Genomic DNA, 15,672 nt, shown 5'->3' with positions numbered 1-15,672 from the left:
ATCAAGTAGGAGATCAAGTCTGGTTATCCACCAAATATCTACCTCTAAAAGGACCACGCACATTCAACCCAAGATACCTTGGTCCCTATTCCATCACTACCATAGTAAATCCAGTAGCGGTCAAGTTGGACTTGCCCCCTCACATGAAGATACATCCGGTCTTCCACGTCTCTCTATTAAAACCCGTGCAACCTCAAACCCGACTAACTACATCTCCAAAACCTATTCTAGTTGATGGAGAACTCGAGTTTGAAGTCAAAAGCATCCTGGATTCCAAGATCTCCAAATCTAAACTATTTTACCTGATTGACTGGAAAGGCTACGGTCCCCAAGAAAGATCCTGGGAACCTGCAGAATATGTCCACGCGCCTCGTCTAATCAAAAGATTTCATCGAACATTTCCTAACAAGCCCAAACCCCCGGAGAAGCCCGGTTTGGGAGGGGCCTTGAGGGGGGGTGCTGTCATGATCTCTGCTTCCAAAAGATCAGGACTTGCCCGACTCCCTTGGAAGCAGACCCATAACCCCGGTTCCGAGTGCCAGCCAGTCCCAATTGGGACCTTTTGGACCCTGTCCTGGCGCCATTGGCACCAGGCTCATAAAGATGCCCAGTCCCAGCGCTGGAAGCGCCGGGCTCATAATGCTTGGGTGGACTTACCTGCAGCAGACCATGCTGCTTACTTACCTGCCAGTTGAACCCCTGATCCTCTTCTGTTTGGGACTACTTTTCCTGTTGGGTGGGGCAGGAGCCACTCCCTAGGTTCAGAACACTGGAACTCTTCTGGAAAGCAGGAACTCTTTTCTTACCTAGGCGTGGCTGTGGAAGGAGACACCTAAGCACTACAGGAGGCTATTTAAACCACACCCGATGGATGAATCTTGCTTTGTGTTATTCTGCATTCTCTGCAGCAGAACGCTCATCGTGTCTTCTGCTTCTGATCCTGGGCCTAAGGGAACAAAGGCTTACCATCCTGGAATCCAGTCTTCAGCAGCACCTGTGAAGACAAAGAAAGAACAGGTTAGCACTACGGTCTTCAGTGGCAGCGCATCTCTTACCTGGTCCATCGGCTGTCACCAACGCCTCGCGCTGCATTCCGGCATCTGAAAGACAAAGGCTTACCTACTCTTCGCATGCTCCGGAGGTCTTCGCACTGCATTCCGGCATCTGAAAGATAAAAGCTTACCAGCTCTTCGCACGCTCCGGAGGCCTTCGGCGCTGCATCCCCCATCTGAAAGACAAAAGAAGGTGCGTTTAAAGACATTGGGCAACTTTATTACTCACGTGCCATTACTCCTTCCCACGCCGAATCCAGTGGGTATTCCAGCACCCTTCAGCTTCTCTAAAGCTCCGAACTTGTACCTGCAAGATAAAAGGGACAGTTAGTGCGCATCGTGAAGCAGGCTACAAGCGCTTACTTACGTGCTTCCAGGCGCTTCTATTCCTCACGCGGGTTCGATCCTCAACTCTCATCAGCCCGCCATCCGCCATCGCCGGAACCCTGCAAAACAAGAGATATCATTACAAAAGACTTTTAAGACATTTGAAGTGCCCAGAACTTACCGTTCGTGCAGTTAACGACGGACAGCAGTCCTCTGAGGTCAAGAGGCCTGCACCCTTATCCAGTGAAGAAACTGGTTACGGCACTCTGCCCTGAGGCAGATGGAGAGCTCGGCGTTCACTTACCTAAGGTGAGGGCGTTAACCTTTGGGGTTCTACAGGAGAAGAGAAAGGGAAGAGGAGAGAGGCACCCAATAACCCCAGTTCATTAATCCCATATTTTCTATCTGCAGACATCTTACTCTTCGAGTCAGACATATAGTGCACAGAGGTCCAGCCCAAAGAGCCAACCGTGTGTTACACATCACCTTTGAAGATACGGCATTCACCCAGTCAAGACCGGCGCCTCTGCGGGAATCAGGTGAGCGTTACAGTGGATGAGCTGAGTGATAACCCTTTTAGGATTAAGAAACTTTTTTGAATATGATTTGTCTTGTACGGCTGAAAAATTACACACATACCCGTCTCTGTCCCATCTACATGGGTACCATAAGAAATTGGGAACCTTGGCCCCATTTCTGGCAATCTATCCAGCAAAGCATGTAAGGCTGGCATTTATTCGCTTGCATTGGCACTTGTATCCGACCAAACAAATAATGATTAGATTTGTAATGTTAGAACCGGAGCAAAAGGGATGCCGCTACTGTAAGTGTGATACAGAGTGTGAAACCCCTAAACATCTACTTGTTGTTTGCCCTGCGATTCAAGGCTTGAAGTCGAATCAACTAAAAAAATCTTGCCATCCCTTGAGTAAGGAGACGAGGAACATGTTTGGTCATTATGTCCGTCGAGTCACACTACATCGACAGTTGTTTCTGTTTTTAAGTTCCTTAAAGGCTTGAGATTGGAAGAGTATTGTGTGCAGTCATCATCGGGGTAGAGCGGAAGAGTATGGTCTCTTTAGAAATTAGATCTTGGTAAAGTATAAGTTTGGTTAATGGAATGTGGACCCTTTTATAATTTTGTCTATGATTAATGAAATTTCTTCTCTCTTTTTTATTCAGAATGAATTAGGGACCTGTATTTTTCTTTTTAATTATTAATGTTATCTTCTATATAAGTGTATATTTGATTTTTATAATGTAGTTGCAATGTTTTTATTTCTGTGATTTACATGTTGTTAAAGATTAATACATTTTTTAATCATAAAAGAATTAAAAAAGAAAAATGTTTTGGTGTGGTTTTAGACTACGTATGTTGGTTGTCGCAATAGTTTTAAACAATTTCGTGATGTACAAAAGGTGTTTAGTCGCCATGGATGTAGAAAACGGAACCTAAATATGACATTTCTTAAATCCAGAGCCGTTTTACCAGACTACTTTGTGGGAGGGAAGCCCTGGGATCCTTCAAATGACTGGGCCCTCTTCGATGAATGGATAAGAAGTCGTCGGGCAACGGAAACAGACAAGTAAGTTGGCTAGTAGATTTAATATGTTTTCAATATATCACAGGAACAGTCTGACTATTATACAAAAGTGCACATAACCAATGCCCCTTAGGATTCTTCCCAAAGTGTCATACTTTCTGAATACGCAATCGCAGAAAGATGTACACAGTGTTGCGGTTCATTACTTCTAAGGTATGGCTGACAAAAGCTTAAGCTGTCTGCCCAGAAATGGGCTCTGAAGTAACACAAGCTATCACACTGCAACAGTGTAAGGTGTACCAATTTTCATTGGTCCCTCCGTGCCTCTTTCATGAAGCAATGTGTGTGGTGGTGGAAAAACAGGAGGAAGCAGCTAACCATTGGCCTTAAAATAGGTGGCCGCGTGGACCTGCTTTCACCAAACCCTGTCTCCTTCTTTGCAGCAATCTCATTACCCTGCCCCTAACTTAACCCCAGATGTCAACCATTTCAATTCTGTTTGGGTAGGCTGAGGGGCAGGGTGGGTGTTCCGCAAAGCATATTTAATCTGTAATATTTAACACCCCTCCCCTCACAGCTTAATGTATTGTGGGCCACAATCATATGGACTGTAGCTACTGAGCGAGCGAGACTGCAAGGTGTGATATATAAGTGTCCAATCCTGGCCTCCATATGATCGAGCTGGCTTTGGATTTCCCAGAACTTTCAATTTTATTCTTCCATGGTCCTTGAAGGCTGTGGCAAAGGGGGGGCAAGTTGATCGGTGGATCACTGTAGGCTGCTATCGCTTATTAAGGTAAAATTCCTGCACCCATGCAGGTTGCCGTTGGCACAGTAACTTCCCTATGGCAATGGAAGCTCCTGACTGCAGCTCATGATTTCCCACTTAGAAAAGAAAAGCAATATGTATGGTATTAACTACTTCGTATAGTATAGTTTAGTTGATTGGGTAGTTTATTTTGGTATATCTTGGAGTTTATTAAGTTTAGAGTATAGAGTTAGATTTAGGAGTTATTTTAAAAGTAAGTTAACATTTAAATAAGGCACAGATTTCACATATAGCTTGCTCTCACTTGCCACCACCTTCTGATGCCATGTGAGGCCTAGGTTTCAAAGCCTCCTATGCCTGCACACCCAGGCTTGTAAGCAGGTCTGGCTCCAGGCACACATCACCCGACAGATGGAAAGCCTATTTAATGGAGTTTGCTGTCTGTTCTCACCCCCATCTTGGTGACCACCTTCCCCAAAAATGATTTCCATTTCTGGAGGTTTTATACCCTTTAACCCTATCCCAGCTACGTGGCATGTAATATGCCATGGAGCTTATTAGGCAGGCAAAATCTAACTCAATTGTTTTGTGTGCTCCTACCAGGGGGGCTCCCCTAATCCAGACAGTCCCCAAGAGAGAGCAGTAGCCAGGATGATCTCCAAGTCACATCTGTTGAGTATGTACATGGATTTCCACCTCACTCCTGTACACTATGTGTGAATAAACCACTGCACGTACATACTTTGTTGTCCACTAATTGTACTTTAGCCAGTGTGACAAAGTCCCCTTTCTCGCTGTGGGGACCACCAACGTGGTGACCATGGGGTTGTCTGCCTCGCCAAGCTAGCGGATGAAAGGGGGTATAGAAAAGATTCCTGTCCAGGGCAAAGGACAGTCCCAACACGCCAACAAGGTCCCCTTTAATGGTCACTACCCCTGCACCTGGGAATGAGAGACTGTTCAGAATCCGGGAAATCAAGCTGTCTCAAATGCAAAGCATAGTGTTTTTACTTCTATTGAAGATGGTGACTTTGCAGCCACTGTCCCTCAAAAGAAATCAAGGGACTGTGGTTTGGCAGCAGCAGCATGCTTGGCTCCCCTCGTGTTGATGCAGGGATGCTGGCCATAGAGGGCCTGATTTAGAAAGTGAACCTCATCCTTTAATAAGCCATCCCTTGTACAAGCCTCCACTGTCAAAACATTTAGGGACGGATAGGCGCAGGAAGTTTACCAATGGGCAGGGTAAGGGTATGACAACCAGAAAGAAAACCACCCAAGAATGTGGAGTAGCCTGTCCCAAATCCCACATGAGATGTGGGAGCCATCCTCAGGTTTAGGGACCATGAGACTATCCTCATGCCAGCTGCCTGAAGAGACACATCTGCATTCTGTTTCCCTAGGCAAAGACTGGAAGGCAGGACAAGTGTGTAAGACAGAGAGCAGAGTGTGATGGGCCATTCGCACCCGGGAAAGGCAGATTGACCAATCACAATCCACCTTTCCTCAGGCCTACAAAGCTCGGGCTGGCAGGCCGTTAAAGACCATGCATGCCCCGCTGCCGGGCCGTGAATGCAACGGTCCAAAGTCCCTCAGCAAGGCTGTAAGCCATTCCAGGGAGCGCAGCCCAACAGCCAATCCTTATCCTAGCTGACACACATGTGTCCCCTTTCAGCAGAGGGAAAGGCTGGGAGGTGCAGCTAAAGCCCTAAAAAAACCAAGTGTTCACTATGACATTGGAAGTAGTGGGAGTGGGAGACAGAAGTCAGGAACTGGTTTGTAGAAGGTTGAAGGAGAGACCAGGATGACTTGGAGGGGGAGCAGAGCCCAAGTGGCTGGACGAGAGGTCCAAATGTCTGAGCTCAAATACAGCCTTGGAGCTGGAGGAGAAAGCAGCAGGACCTAGATGTGGACCAGAGCCCAAGATGCTAGAAGAGAGGCCCAGAAAGGCATGCTATACTGGAACCTAGAGACTGCAGGAGAAAACTAAGAGACCAAACTGAAGAGTCAAGAGCAGTGGAGCTGCTGATAAGGATTGAGGTAGTGGTGGGCAAAGGTCGTAAAAACCTGGAAGATGGCGGTGCTCAGACCAGCGAAGTCGGTGCAAGGGATAGTTGTGGTTTGGTGAAGATCACTGAGGAGGAGTGAAGGTGCGATAGATATTATTAGTAAACCAGAGGAGATTCATGAGGAGAGGGGTGAGGGCGATACAAGAGACAGTTGGGAATTGAAGAGGGGCAATGAGAAGATGAGTGGTGCCCAGATGGATGAAGGACGTGTGGGAGATAGGGAAGACCTGGCGAACAATGATTGCAAAGAAGGAGGTGTCGAAAGGCGTGAAGGAGCTTGGAGAGATAGTGGGTATTTAGAGATCTGGCACTGGGAAAAGGAAGGTGCACACGGGGTGAAGAAAGCAAGGAAGAGTGTAGAGTGGAAAGGAGATTTTTTTTTCTTTTTTATTGATAGAGCTGAAGTTCATCAAATTTACAATATTTTATATCACAATTAATTAAATTAACATCACTATGACAGTGTAAAATTTAAAATTAAGCAAAAGAAACACACTAAGGGAAAAAGGAGAGAAAGAAAAAATAAAGCAAAATAAAATAATAAAAACAAAACCAGAGGTGATTTGTCTTAAAGCTGACTGATGATCATACTTATCACATGCGCTTGAGAGATCCACAAATTAAATCAACCAGACTAGTCTCCAAGTAATTTCAATTAATTTAAAAATCTAATTGAATTAATTCTTAGCGATGTACTCAAGCCACAAACGATCAACTGCCACAGCTTGTCTGGGGTTATTTCTCTGTATTCTTTTAAAACTGGTTTAAAATATTCAATTTGTTTTGCTCTAAGGAATTCACACTCAACCATCAAATGGCGCAAGGTTTCAGATTGCCCTTTGATTTTGCAAAATCTACAAAAATTGTCTTGTGGTAGAATCATCTTTCGTTAGGCTAGAATCTCTCTCGTCGGCCATAGGTTAAATCTGAGTCGTGCAAATTCCGATCTGTTAGTAACTGAAGGTGATTTAGTCATATACGGCTCCGTTAAGCTATGCTTTTTGTGAGATTGAAAATTGCCATTGGAATTCTGGAACATTAAACATTTTTCTCTAGTTCTCCTCCAATCCCATAGAAATATTTTTGTCTTTGCTCTAGTGGGATTGTCCAGAAGTACATCAACAGTAACATTGGCATCAGCTAGGACATTGATTACCACTTGTCGCCACTTCCGCTTATATTCATCATTAGAGAAAAAAATGTGTTTGGAAAGGGTGCCTATCAGCATAGTAGTTTCAGTTGTTACAGTGCACTTTCTAAACAAGGCGACTATCTGCCAAAGATGTCACGCATACATAGATATTAAACCCAATTTGCTTCTGATCCAAGCAATTGGAATGCACTTTATTCAATCTAAGACAACGTTTCCAAAAAATACTCTAAAATCTCCACCATGTTGATTCTGGTATTAGATCTTGTGTTTCTGAGCCATAGAGCAAAATTAGAGTAACCTTTTGACGAAAGGGTGTTAGGCAGAAACCTGTGCAGGTCCCTCTGGGACCACTGCAAAAGATGTAGGACTACAGGTGTTTGGCAGTAAACCCACTTGGTAGCAGTCTGTACCACACGGATTCACTTGGTAGCTGTGGCTGAGCAGTCAGACTTCCCTCAAGAAGAGTTAGGCAGTATACAGAGTATTCACAATAGGTCAAGAGCACACAATAGAACAAGTAAACACTGACCAGGGCTTGGTGTAAAAGAGATATAATTATTTATTTAAAACCACATCTAGAAAAACACACAGGCACTAATAGTAAGCAATTCAAAAACACGGTCACTAAAAGATATACACTGCCTTAAAAGAATATTAGACAAGTTTAAGTAAAGCCCCCACTTATTTTCAGACAGCGGTGAGCGCTTGACGTAGATGGCACTCTAATAGTTTGTTTTAAAAAGGGAGAGAAAAGCAGAGAACAAATTGAAACAGATCCCAACACTTTTTCGAGAACACAACAAGAGAAGAAGGCAAGGTAAAACCGTGAAGTTAGAGTTCAAGAGGCCGAATCCACTTTCAGAGGATCCAAACGAAATGTGTCCAAGGTCACATTGTTGCAGTGCACAAAGGTCTTGTAAAGGTTCAAAAAGGAGTTGGACCACAGAAAGGGACCAGTTAGAGGGTCAAGGCGGCCAGTCCAGAAGGTTAAGGAGTTATTATTACCTTGTAGCAATCTTTAGAAAGGGAGGCCTGGTGGACACGGTACCTTAAAGTGGTGAGAACTCTCCAGCAGGGGCAGTTGTTCCTGGCAGCGGGTGCAAGTCAGTGCTTCATCCGGGGGAAGAGAGGATCTCGTCGTGGAGGAAGACAGGAGTCCTTTGCACTGCCAGGGAAGAAACCAGCCACTGAGTTTCTCAGGTACAAGGAGCAGTCCGGTGATTCGCGGTTCAGTGGTGAGTGGCTATCCGGCTGCCGGGGTGCTTGGCACGGGCAGTTCGACCACAAACCGGGCTGGGGTGCGAAGAAAGAAAGGAATACTGGTTGTGCCCACCAGTCAGGGGAAGAAGCCTCTCCAGCCGGGGAGATCTTCTCTGTTGTCGGGAAGTGGTGAGTCGGTTCTGCAGGGCTCCACCGGTGATGTCGTCGTGTTAGGTTGGCTCAGCTTTTCCCTCGTCGGATTCTCAGGTCCTGTGGCGACTTCTGAAGTTCCAGTCCCCAAAGCCCTGCTTTTATGCAGAAAACCCCCATTCACTCAGCCTAGCTGTCACTCAAACATGCTAAGTGGTGAGCCGGCCGGCTCACCACTTGGGCCAATCACACAAGAGTGCGACCTGAGTTACCAAGGTAACTCGGTCCAGGGTGCCTAAACCCCCTCCTACGCCCCCTGTGGTACCCAGACAGAGTGGCACCACTTTTGGAGGCTTCTGTGGAAAAGCCCGCCAAAAAAGTGGAACAAAGGGCTTGACTTGGGTTGGAGTCACAGAAGAGAACACAAACGCCATTTTAGAATCGAGTCTTGGCAAAAAATACCAACCGGAGAATTAATATTAATTAAATAAACCGGCGGTATGTTCGAGGCTATGAGAATTAAATAATTAAAGTTGGTAGCCTCGAACAATGGGAAAATCCCATAGGAAAATATTTGCTGTCGAATATAAAAAGTAGTTTCCACTGCCACCAGCCAAAACTCGATCAGGGGCACGGAGACGTGCCCCCTCGACTAACAAACCCCGGGGCAATCGAATTGCCCCGACCAGTATGTCCACAATATGATGGTTTGTACTGGTTTCTGTTAATAATTTGGGACTAGTAAAGCCAATGGTGACTTTACATGCCCTGGGAGACAGTAGTCAGTCCCAGGGTATGGAGTCTATGGTGGGGTGTCACTATGACACCCCTGTGTTACTGCACGGAGGGTGCTGTGTAACACACATAGGAAAAACACATGAGGCCCTATGGAGTAAAGGACCTCATAGCCCATAAAACATATTACCAGTCAAAGGAATACCATTAATCATGTCGAAGAGTGGGAGGAAAAGAGTCTCACTCTTGGCAGGAGGAAAAAAAACAAACTGCAGAAATCCAGCAAAGCTGCTGGGGGACTCACTAGGTTAGGAAATTCAGCCTAAAGAGAGAATTCTCCCTAACACAGGGCATATGGAAAAATTGCCAAATTTAGCCTGTAAAATGGAAGTTTGGGAGACAGTAATTTCTAGTTTGTCACTTATATTTATCAAGTGTGCTTGATGTTTAGCATCAGAGATAGTTACTCCCAAATATGTGTACTGTTGTATGCGGTCAAGATGCTCACCTTGCACAGTCCACTTAAAGGATTTAGCACTACTTTTAGCATTGGAGTTGCATATCATAACCTTTGTTTTTTCTAGGTTGACACTCAATAGGTTCTCCTTGACATAGGTCGACAACGCATCCAAGAGACTTTGAAGGCCTTGAGGAGTCTTGGACACAAGGACCAAATCGTCAGCGTAAAGTAGGGCCGGAATGGCTTTGGATGCTAATTTGGGGGCATCCATCATGACTCCATCAAAAGCATGAGCAATGTCTGCCAGAAAAAAGTTAAAAAAGGCTGAGGCAAGAATACAGCCCTGCCTCAGTCCTCTACAAGTCCTGATAGAGGCTGACAAGACACCCTCAAAAGTTAGCCTAACTTGGATGCTGGTATCCATGTGCAAGGCACTTATAAGTTCAACAATATACCCTGGACAACCCTCTTGAATTAGCTTTTGCAACAGGAGTTTGCGGGACACTGGATCAAAAGCGGCTTGTAGATCAATAAAGTCAAATGTACAAGGGTTGTTTGATAGTTTGGTGATGTTTAACAATCGTAGTTATGGTTAACAAATTGATTGATGTTCCTAAGCCTCAGATAAATCCAGTTTGGCAAGGGTCATGTTTAAAGAGCTCCTTGGTCCATCTATTGAATTGAGATCCCCCAGGATAAAGCATGAACATTTTTTGCCTGGGGCATCTAAAAGGGTGATCGGCTGGTAGTTGGAGGGATCAGACCGATCGCCTCTCTTAAAGATGGGGACAATGACTGACCGAGATCTGGGATGGTGTTGATCTTTAGGATTTGTCTAAAGATGTTATACAAAACCTTTACCCACAACCGAGGATTCTGTTTAAACATTTGATCATTGAGTCCATCAGTTCCTGGGGCCCTAGAGATATTCGACTTGCGAAAATAATGGAGTACATTTTCTTCAAGTATGTGCATATGGTCAAAGTGTGCCACCTGCAAAAGATTATCTTGATGAGATTGATCAGGGCAAGCATATGAGTCATTATAATATGCAACCCAATCACCTTCTAACACACCGTTAATTTGAACAGGTGATTGTTTAGCATGGTTTGCGATGTTTATCAACAACCAGATCTCTGACAAATTATTTGAGGCCATGGCCCGCAGCATGGCCTCTCCATCACATTGATAGAGGTGAGTTCTTTGAGATCTGACCCAATTCCTGCACTTGCACTTCAAAGATCGGATCATTTTATTTCTAAGAGGCAAGGGCAGAAGTAAAGCTAATTTCTTTTGCTTTCCGGAATATGGCTTTATGTTGTTGAACTTCAACACTGAAATTATGTTTAGGAGCACATATTTATGTGTTAATGTGCTGGAATGAAGTTTGTATAATTGAAGGGTTGAAGTATAAGGTTCACCAGCCCATCCAATAGGTAAACAGTTCTCTAAAATGTCTTTGTTTAAGTTTGTTAAGGCACATTCATTCCAACGAAATCTGGTCCTTGAGTTGTTGACAGTAAAGCAAGGTGCGAATCTATCGCAATTAACCTTAAGTGGTACAGTATCACAACACCAATATACAGTTAGTAGTTCATGATCGCTCCGAGTTTGTTTGATGATTTCAAATCTGGTAGCTTTGCTAAAAGTGTGAGTATTGGTGTATATATATAATCAATAGTTGATTTACTATTGCCTCTTTGCCAGGTGTTATGTGGAGGAATATCACCACTATTAAATCTTGGATGTCCTCTCACTTCCTTACTCTCAATACCGATAAAACTGAAGTCCTTTTCTTCCCTGCATGCACTCTACCTTCTACCTCTCCTCCCCCTTTCATTCTTTCCCCCCTCCAATCTCTCCTTCTCTCCCCATGCACGTAACCTTGGTCTTTATCTTGACCCCCACCTCTCCCTTTCTCATCATATTTCTCTTACTGCTAGATCTTGCCGCTTTCACCTTTACAACATCCGTAAAATTCGATTCTTCCTAACCTTTCATGCTACCAAACTTTTAATCTCCTCCCTCATCTTCTCTAGACTCTTCTACTGCTCTACTCTTTTCTTTGGACTCCCCTCCTCTCACCTCTCCCCACTTAAATCTATCTACCACTCTGCCATCCGCTCCCTCTGCCTTCTCTCTCACCATGACTCCATCTCCTCTTCTCTCACCTCTCTAGGTTGGCTCCCATTTCATTCCCAGCTCAAATTCAATTTCCTCTGTCTCGTATTCAAATCCCTCCATGGTCTTGTCCCCCTATATTTCCTCCCTCCTCACTTTCTACACCCCTTCTCATTCTCTCTGCTCTTCCAATCTCTACCTACTCTCCTCTCCACCTCTACCCTGTGCCCCCTCTCGCTTCCGCTCTTTCCAACTCCTCGCCCCTTACCACTGGAACTGCCTTTCTCTCTTCATCTGCTCTACTTCTTCCTTCACTTACTTTCGTACCTCCCTAAAATTCTATCTCTTTCATTCACCTCCTTAAAACCCTTTGCTTCCTCTCTTACTTCTATTAGTACTCTCCCCCACACCTCCTTTTCCTTTTCCTACTTCCCTTCCCCCTCGCTCTCTTCTTTCTCTCCACTCTCTCCTTCCTTATGCCCTGTACGTTTCTAATCCTCTTCTCTTCCTTCCTTCTCCCTACTCCGTCTGCCTCTTCTCTTACTTCTGCTCTCACCTTTCCTCGTACCCACTATGGCTTCTCTCTTCTTGACCCCTCCCTTCTCTTCTTCCCCTTCCATAATGTAAATTGTTTTTGTACGGCTTTATGGTTTAATTCAATTGTTATGTAATGCTTGCTGTATATTGTTGGTTCCTCTTGTAAAGCGTTTTGGATTAAAACGCTATATAAATTCAATAAACTACAAATACAAATAAGTGCACCATTAAGCATGAGCAGGTTTCGGTTTTTCATACGATTTTTCCACTTGGTACAGGCTTGATTGTCTTTAATATTAAATCTTGGCTGCATTGCAGATTCAAGTCACCAGCTATACAAGTGTTGGTTATTTCAGAAGCTTGTACTACCATGTTAAGCAGAATATCAAGATCATTGAAAAAATGAGTGTCTACTATATCAGCAGGATCACGGTATATATTAATAAGTGCAAAGACCCCCGCAGCATGCACTATTTTCACCATCTGTAGATAGGAATTAGGACATATTACAGGTTGACAATCAGGTGGTGGTTATTGGGCTGTATTCAGTCTTCGGGCATCATTACTAGACATTTGTATTTCATTGTGAAATAAATTATGAGTTTGGGCAAAATTATTCGATTGGTATGATTTCATCCGTCTGGCAGGAGCCACAGTAGCATTAGCATTATTTGGATTTGGGTGGTTAGTTTCGATATGAGGTGTAGGGTCTACCGCCAGAATGAAGCCCATGGCAAATATTTCCATTCTGGCTTGCCTTAACAAATTTCATATCACATTTGACGACAACCATAACCTGTCTATTGAAAGATGTACATCATTCAAAAACTCAACCTGGTTAATGTCAGGTGGGGTGATGTCTTGGAGACTGCCAATGTCACTAAAGTTCGCCAGCACACTCGCTCTAGATAAATCCTATAGGGGAAATGGGGTTGGACAGCACTTTAGAATGAATTGATGGTCATTATTCAGTGGCAGAGCATGTTTGGGAATTTTTGGAGTTGTCGAGTTTTTAACACATTGAGGAATAACTGAGTTTTGCCTGCTGAATGTTTTTGCTGCAAATACGTTTTCTGCCACAGAAGAAGAGCGGGAATAGATTCACATTGAGAATCAAAAGTTGTGCAGACTGGCAGCGAAGTCTGAATTGGTGCAGGAATCAAACATTTAACCTTTAAGTATTCGTCTATGGATCTTTGAATCTCCGCTCTGACATCTAGTAATATGCTGTCAGTTTGAGTAGGTTTTTTTTCAGTCTATCCCTGGATTTTTAAGTGCTGTAACTGGAATATCTGTTTCAGTGATGGAAATGTTTTCAGCATGTAATGAATCGCCCCTTCTGGTTTGTTGAGGCCTAGAGGTCATAGAACTCACTGGCTTCTCCAGAGTCACTGGTACTGTGGCTGCAGTCATCTAGCGGTTCATACTCATTGGGAATAGTCAAACTTCCATTAACATCACCTCTCTTTTTTCTTGCTATATTCGAATAGCACTACCAACTTGAGGGCAAGACACTTTGGGAAGTTGCAAATTCTTTACAAACTGTTTGGCATTAGATTTTGTGCGAGACGTCATGCTTAGTTGGTTTTTGGATTTTTTGATCATAGAAACTTCTTTCATCTTCTTAACCTTGGTATTTGAATAAAAAATGGTGTAAACAACTGGAGTTGCTATATCAGACTTTTGTGAGTTCTTAGAAACATTAGAAGTTGTCAAAGAGTTCCCCCATTCTCACCTGAGTGCGTTCTTTACTGGTGTCCTTGATCGATGCCTTCTTGCGGATGGACCGGGTCTTGAAGAAGGCTACCCGAGTCTCTTCCGAATCCAGAATGCGTTCAGTTTCCGGGACGCCGAATCCAGGAATCCAGGAAGCAGTGGAAGCACGCTAGCCACGAATCCAGGAGGCAGAGGAAGCACGCTAGCCACAAATCCAGGAGGTAAGTAGAAGGGGGAGGACAAGGAAGGGATAGCGGAATTGGAAAAAGGAGAAGAACCGCGAGCTACGGTGCACACGTCTGGTCGCTACTTCGCAATAGCATTGAGACGCGCGGAGCCGCGGAAGGCGTGGTCTATTAGTAGAAAAGGCTACGTCCAGTGCATGGATCGAGAAGGGATTACGCTGGACGGCCATGTTGGGAGTATTAATGAGTGCAAGCCCGCTGTGACAGGGACCAAGAAGCCCAGAAGTGGCCAAGACATATACAATACATGTAGTGGAATCCTCCTTACTAATTTCAATAGGTCGTATGATAGTATTAAAAGAGGGAAGAACGCTTGCATTCAAAGGTTGTGTAAAAAACCTGCAAGAGTTTATGTGAGAGGAAGGACTGTGCGATGGGTCACAGGAAGAGATCCTGTCTGCTTGTTTGAACTATACATTTCGCACTTGTTCATTCTCGCCACTAGGAAATCTATTTGAATCATCATGTAACAGCGAGCTACCAACTCTCACGTCATTAAGACTGGAATTAGATGCAGATTGAGTAGATACTCGCACCAGGTTGCAAGAGTAAATCAACAATTTCAATTGAAGGCGATGACTGAGGTGCGGTATTCTGCACAACAGCCACAATTTAGGAATCAGAAATAGAAACATTCACGGTGGAGTCGTGACCGCGTACCGATATCATAGTATTGTTCAATTCCTCAGTCAAGATCATTGAGCCAGCAAGAATACAATTGTCAATTAAGTTTGTGTCACAGCGTGGCTGGTAAAACTCACGGATGTCGCCTGAGGCAATCTTCTTATCTGGAGCGGTAGCTGGATGTCAGCTGAGTTTCCTTCTGAGGGCGATGGTCGGTGAAGGTCTCGGGGGAGTCTGTTTTAGCAAAACAGAGGCACAGGTTACCACGTGCAAGGGCATGTTGGACTTTAAAGTATACAAAATGTTGCGCACGAAATGGAATTAGCAACAGTAAATGGACTCCGCAAGCAGCCATGCAACTGCAGTCGTGTAACGCTGAACAGCTAAACAGCTTAACAGCATAACAGCGACTTGCAGAAGTTACTTTGCTTGAACCACGTACGCAGAAGCGCGTGGGCTGCCCTTTTAGAGAATTGTGGGGAAAGGGGCAGAGTCACTTAAAAAATGTATAAAAATACAATATTTAGGGTATATAATTCATAGAGTGTCTCTTAAATTATAATATAAATGTTCGACAGTCCTTTAAAGTCAATACTGCATACCACGAGCAAGATATCCAAGGGATCCAGGTAAAAAACGCAGTCCAGCCGAGATTCACCAGCGTAACAGTGACTTGCAGAAGCGACTTTGCTTGAAGCGCATGCGCAGAAGTGCGCAGGCTGCCCTTTTAGAGAATTGTGGGAAAAGGGGCAGAGTCACCACGAGCAAGATATCCAAGGGATCCAGGTAATTAATGCGGTCCAGCAGAGTTCACAAGCGTACCAGCGACTTGCAGAAGCAACTTAGCTTGAAGCGCATCAGGAGATATTAACAATGAGAGGTAGTTCAAAGGGAGAAGGAACTAGAGGAAAGGGAGGAAGAGTTGGTCCAGGTGTTGATAAAGAAAGGGAGGAGTGGAGAGTATGAGGGTAAT

The 15,672-nt window shown here is 44.4% G+C and overlaps 1 protein-coding gene across 2 annotated transcripts in view; it reads left to right on the top strand.

Moving 5' to 3' along the window:
* CMBL (carboxymethylenebutenolidase homolog) overlaps positions 1–15,672 on the top strand; it is a 391,570-nt gene that overhangs the window by 125,598 nt on the left and 250,300 nt on the right. Inside the window, exon 3 of one of the 2 annotated variants that reach the window (XM_069613746.1) lies at positions 2,858–2,965. The exons of the other annotated variant lie outside the window; for it this stretch is intronic. Coding sequence (XP_069469847.1) covers positions 2,858–2,965 — 108 coding nt within the window. The remainder of the gene's footprint in view (positions 1–2,857; positions 2,966–15,672) is intronic. 2 annotated transcript variants of the gene reach the window in all.

The sequence above is a fragment of the Ambystoma mexicanum genome, chromosome 5p (assembly GCF_040938575.1).
Source record: "Ambystoma mexicanum isolate Mex_15411 chromosome 5p, UKY_AmexF1_1, whole genome shotgun sequence".
NCBI lineage: Eukaryota > Metazoa > Chordata > Amphibia > Caudata > Ambystomatidae > Ambystoma > Ambystoma mexicanum.
The sequence above is the reverse complement of the archived record's forward strand: the minus strand, read 5'-3'. Positions and strand labels throughout refer to the sequence as shown.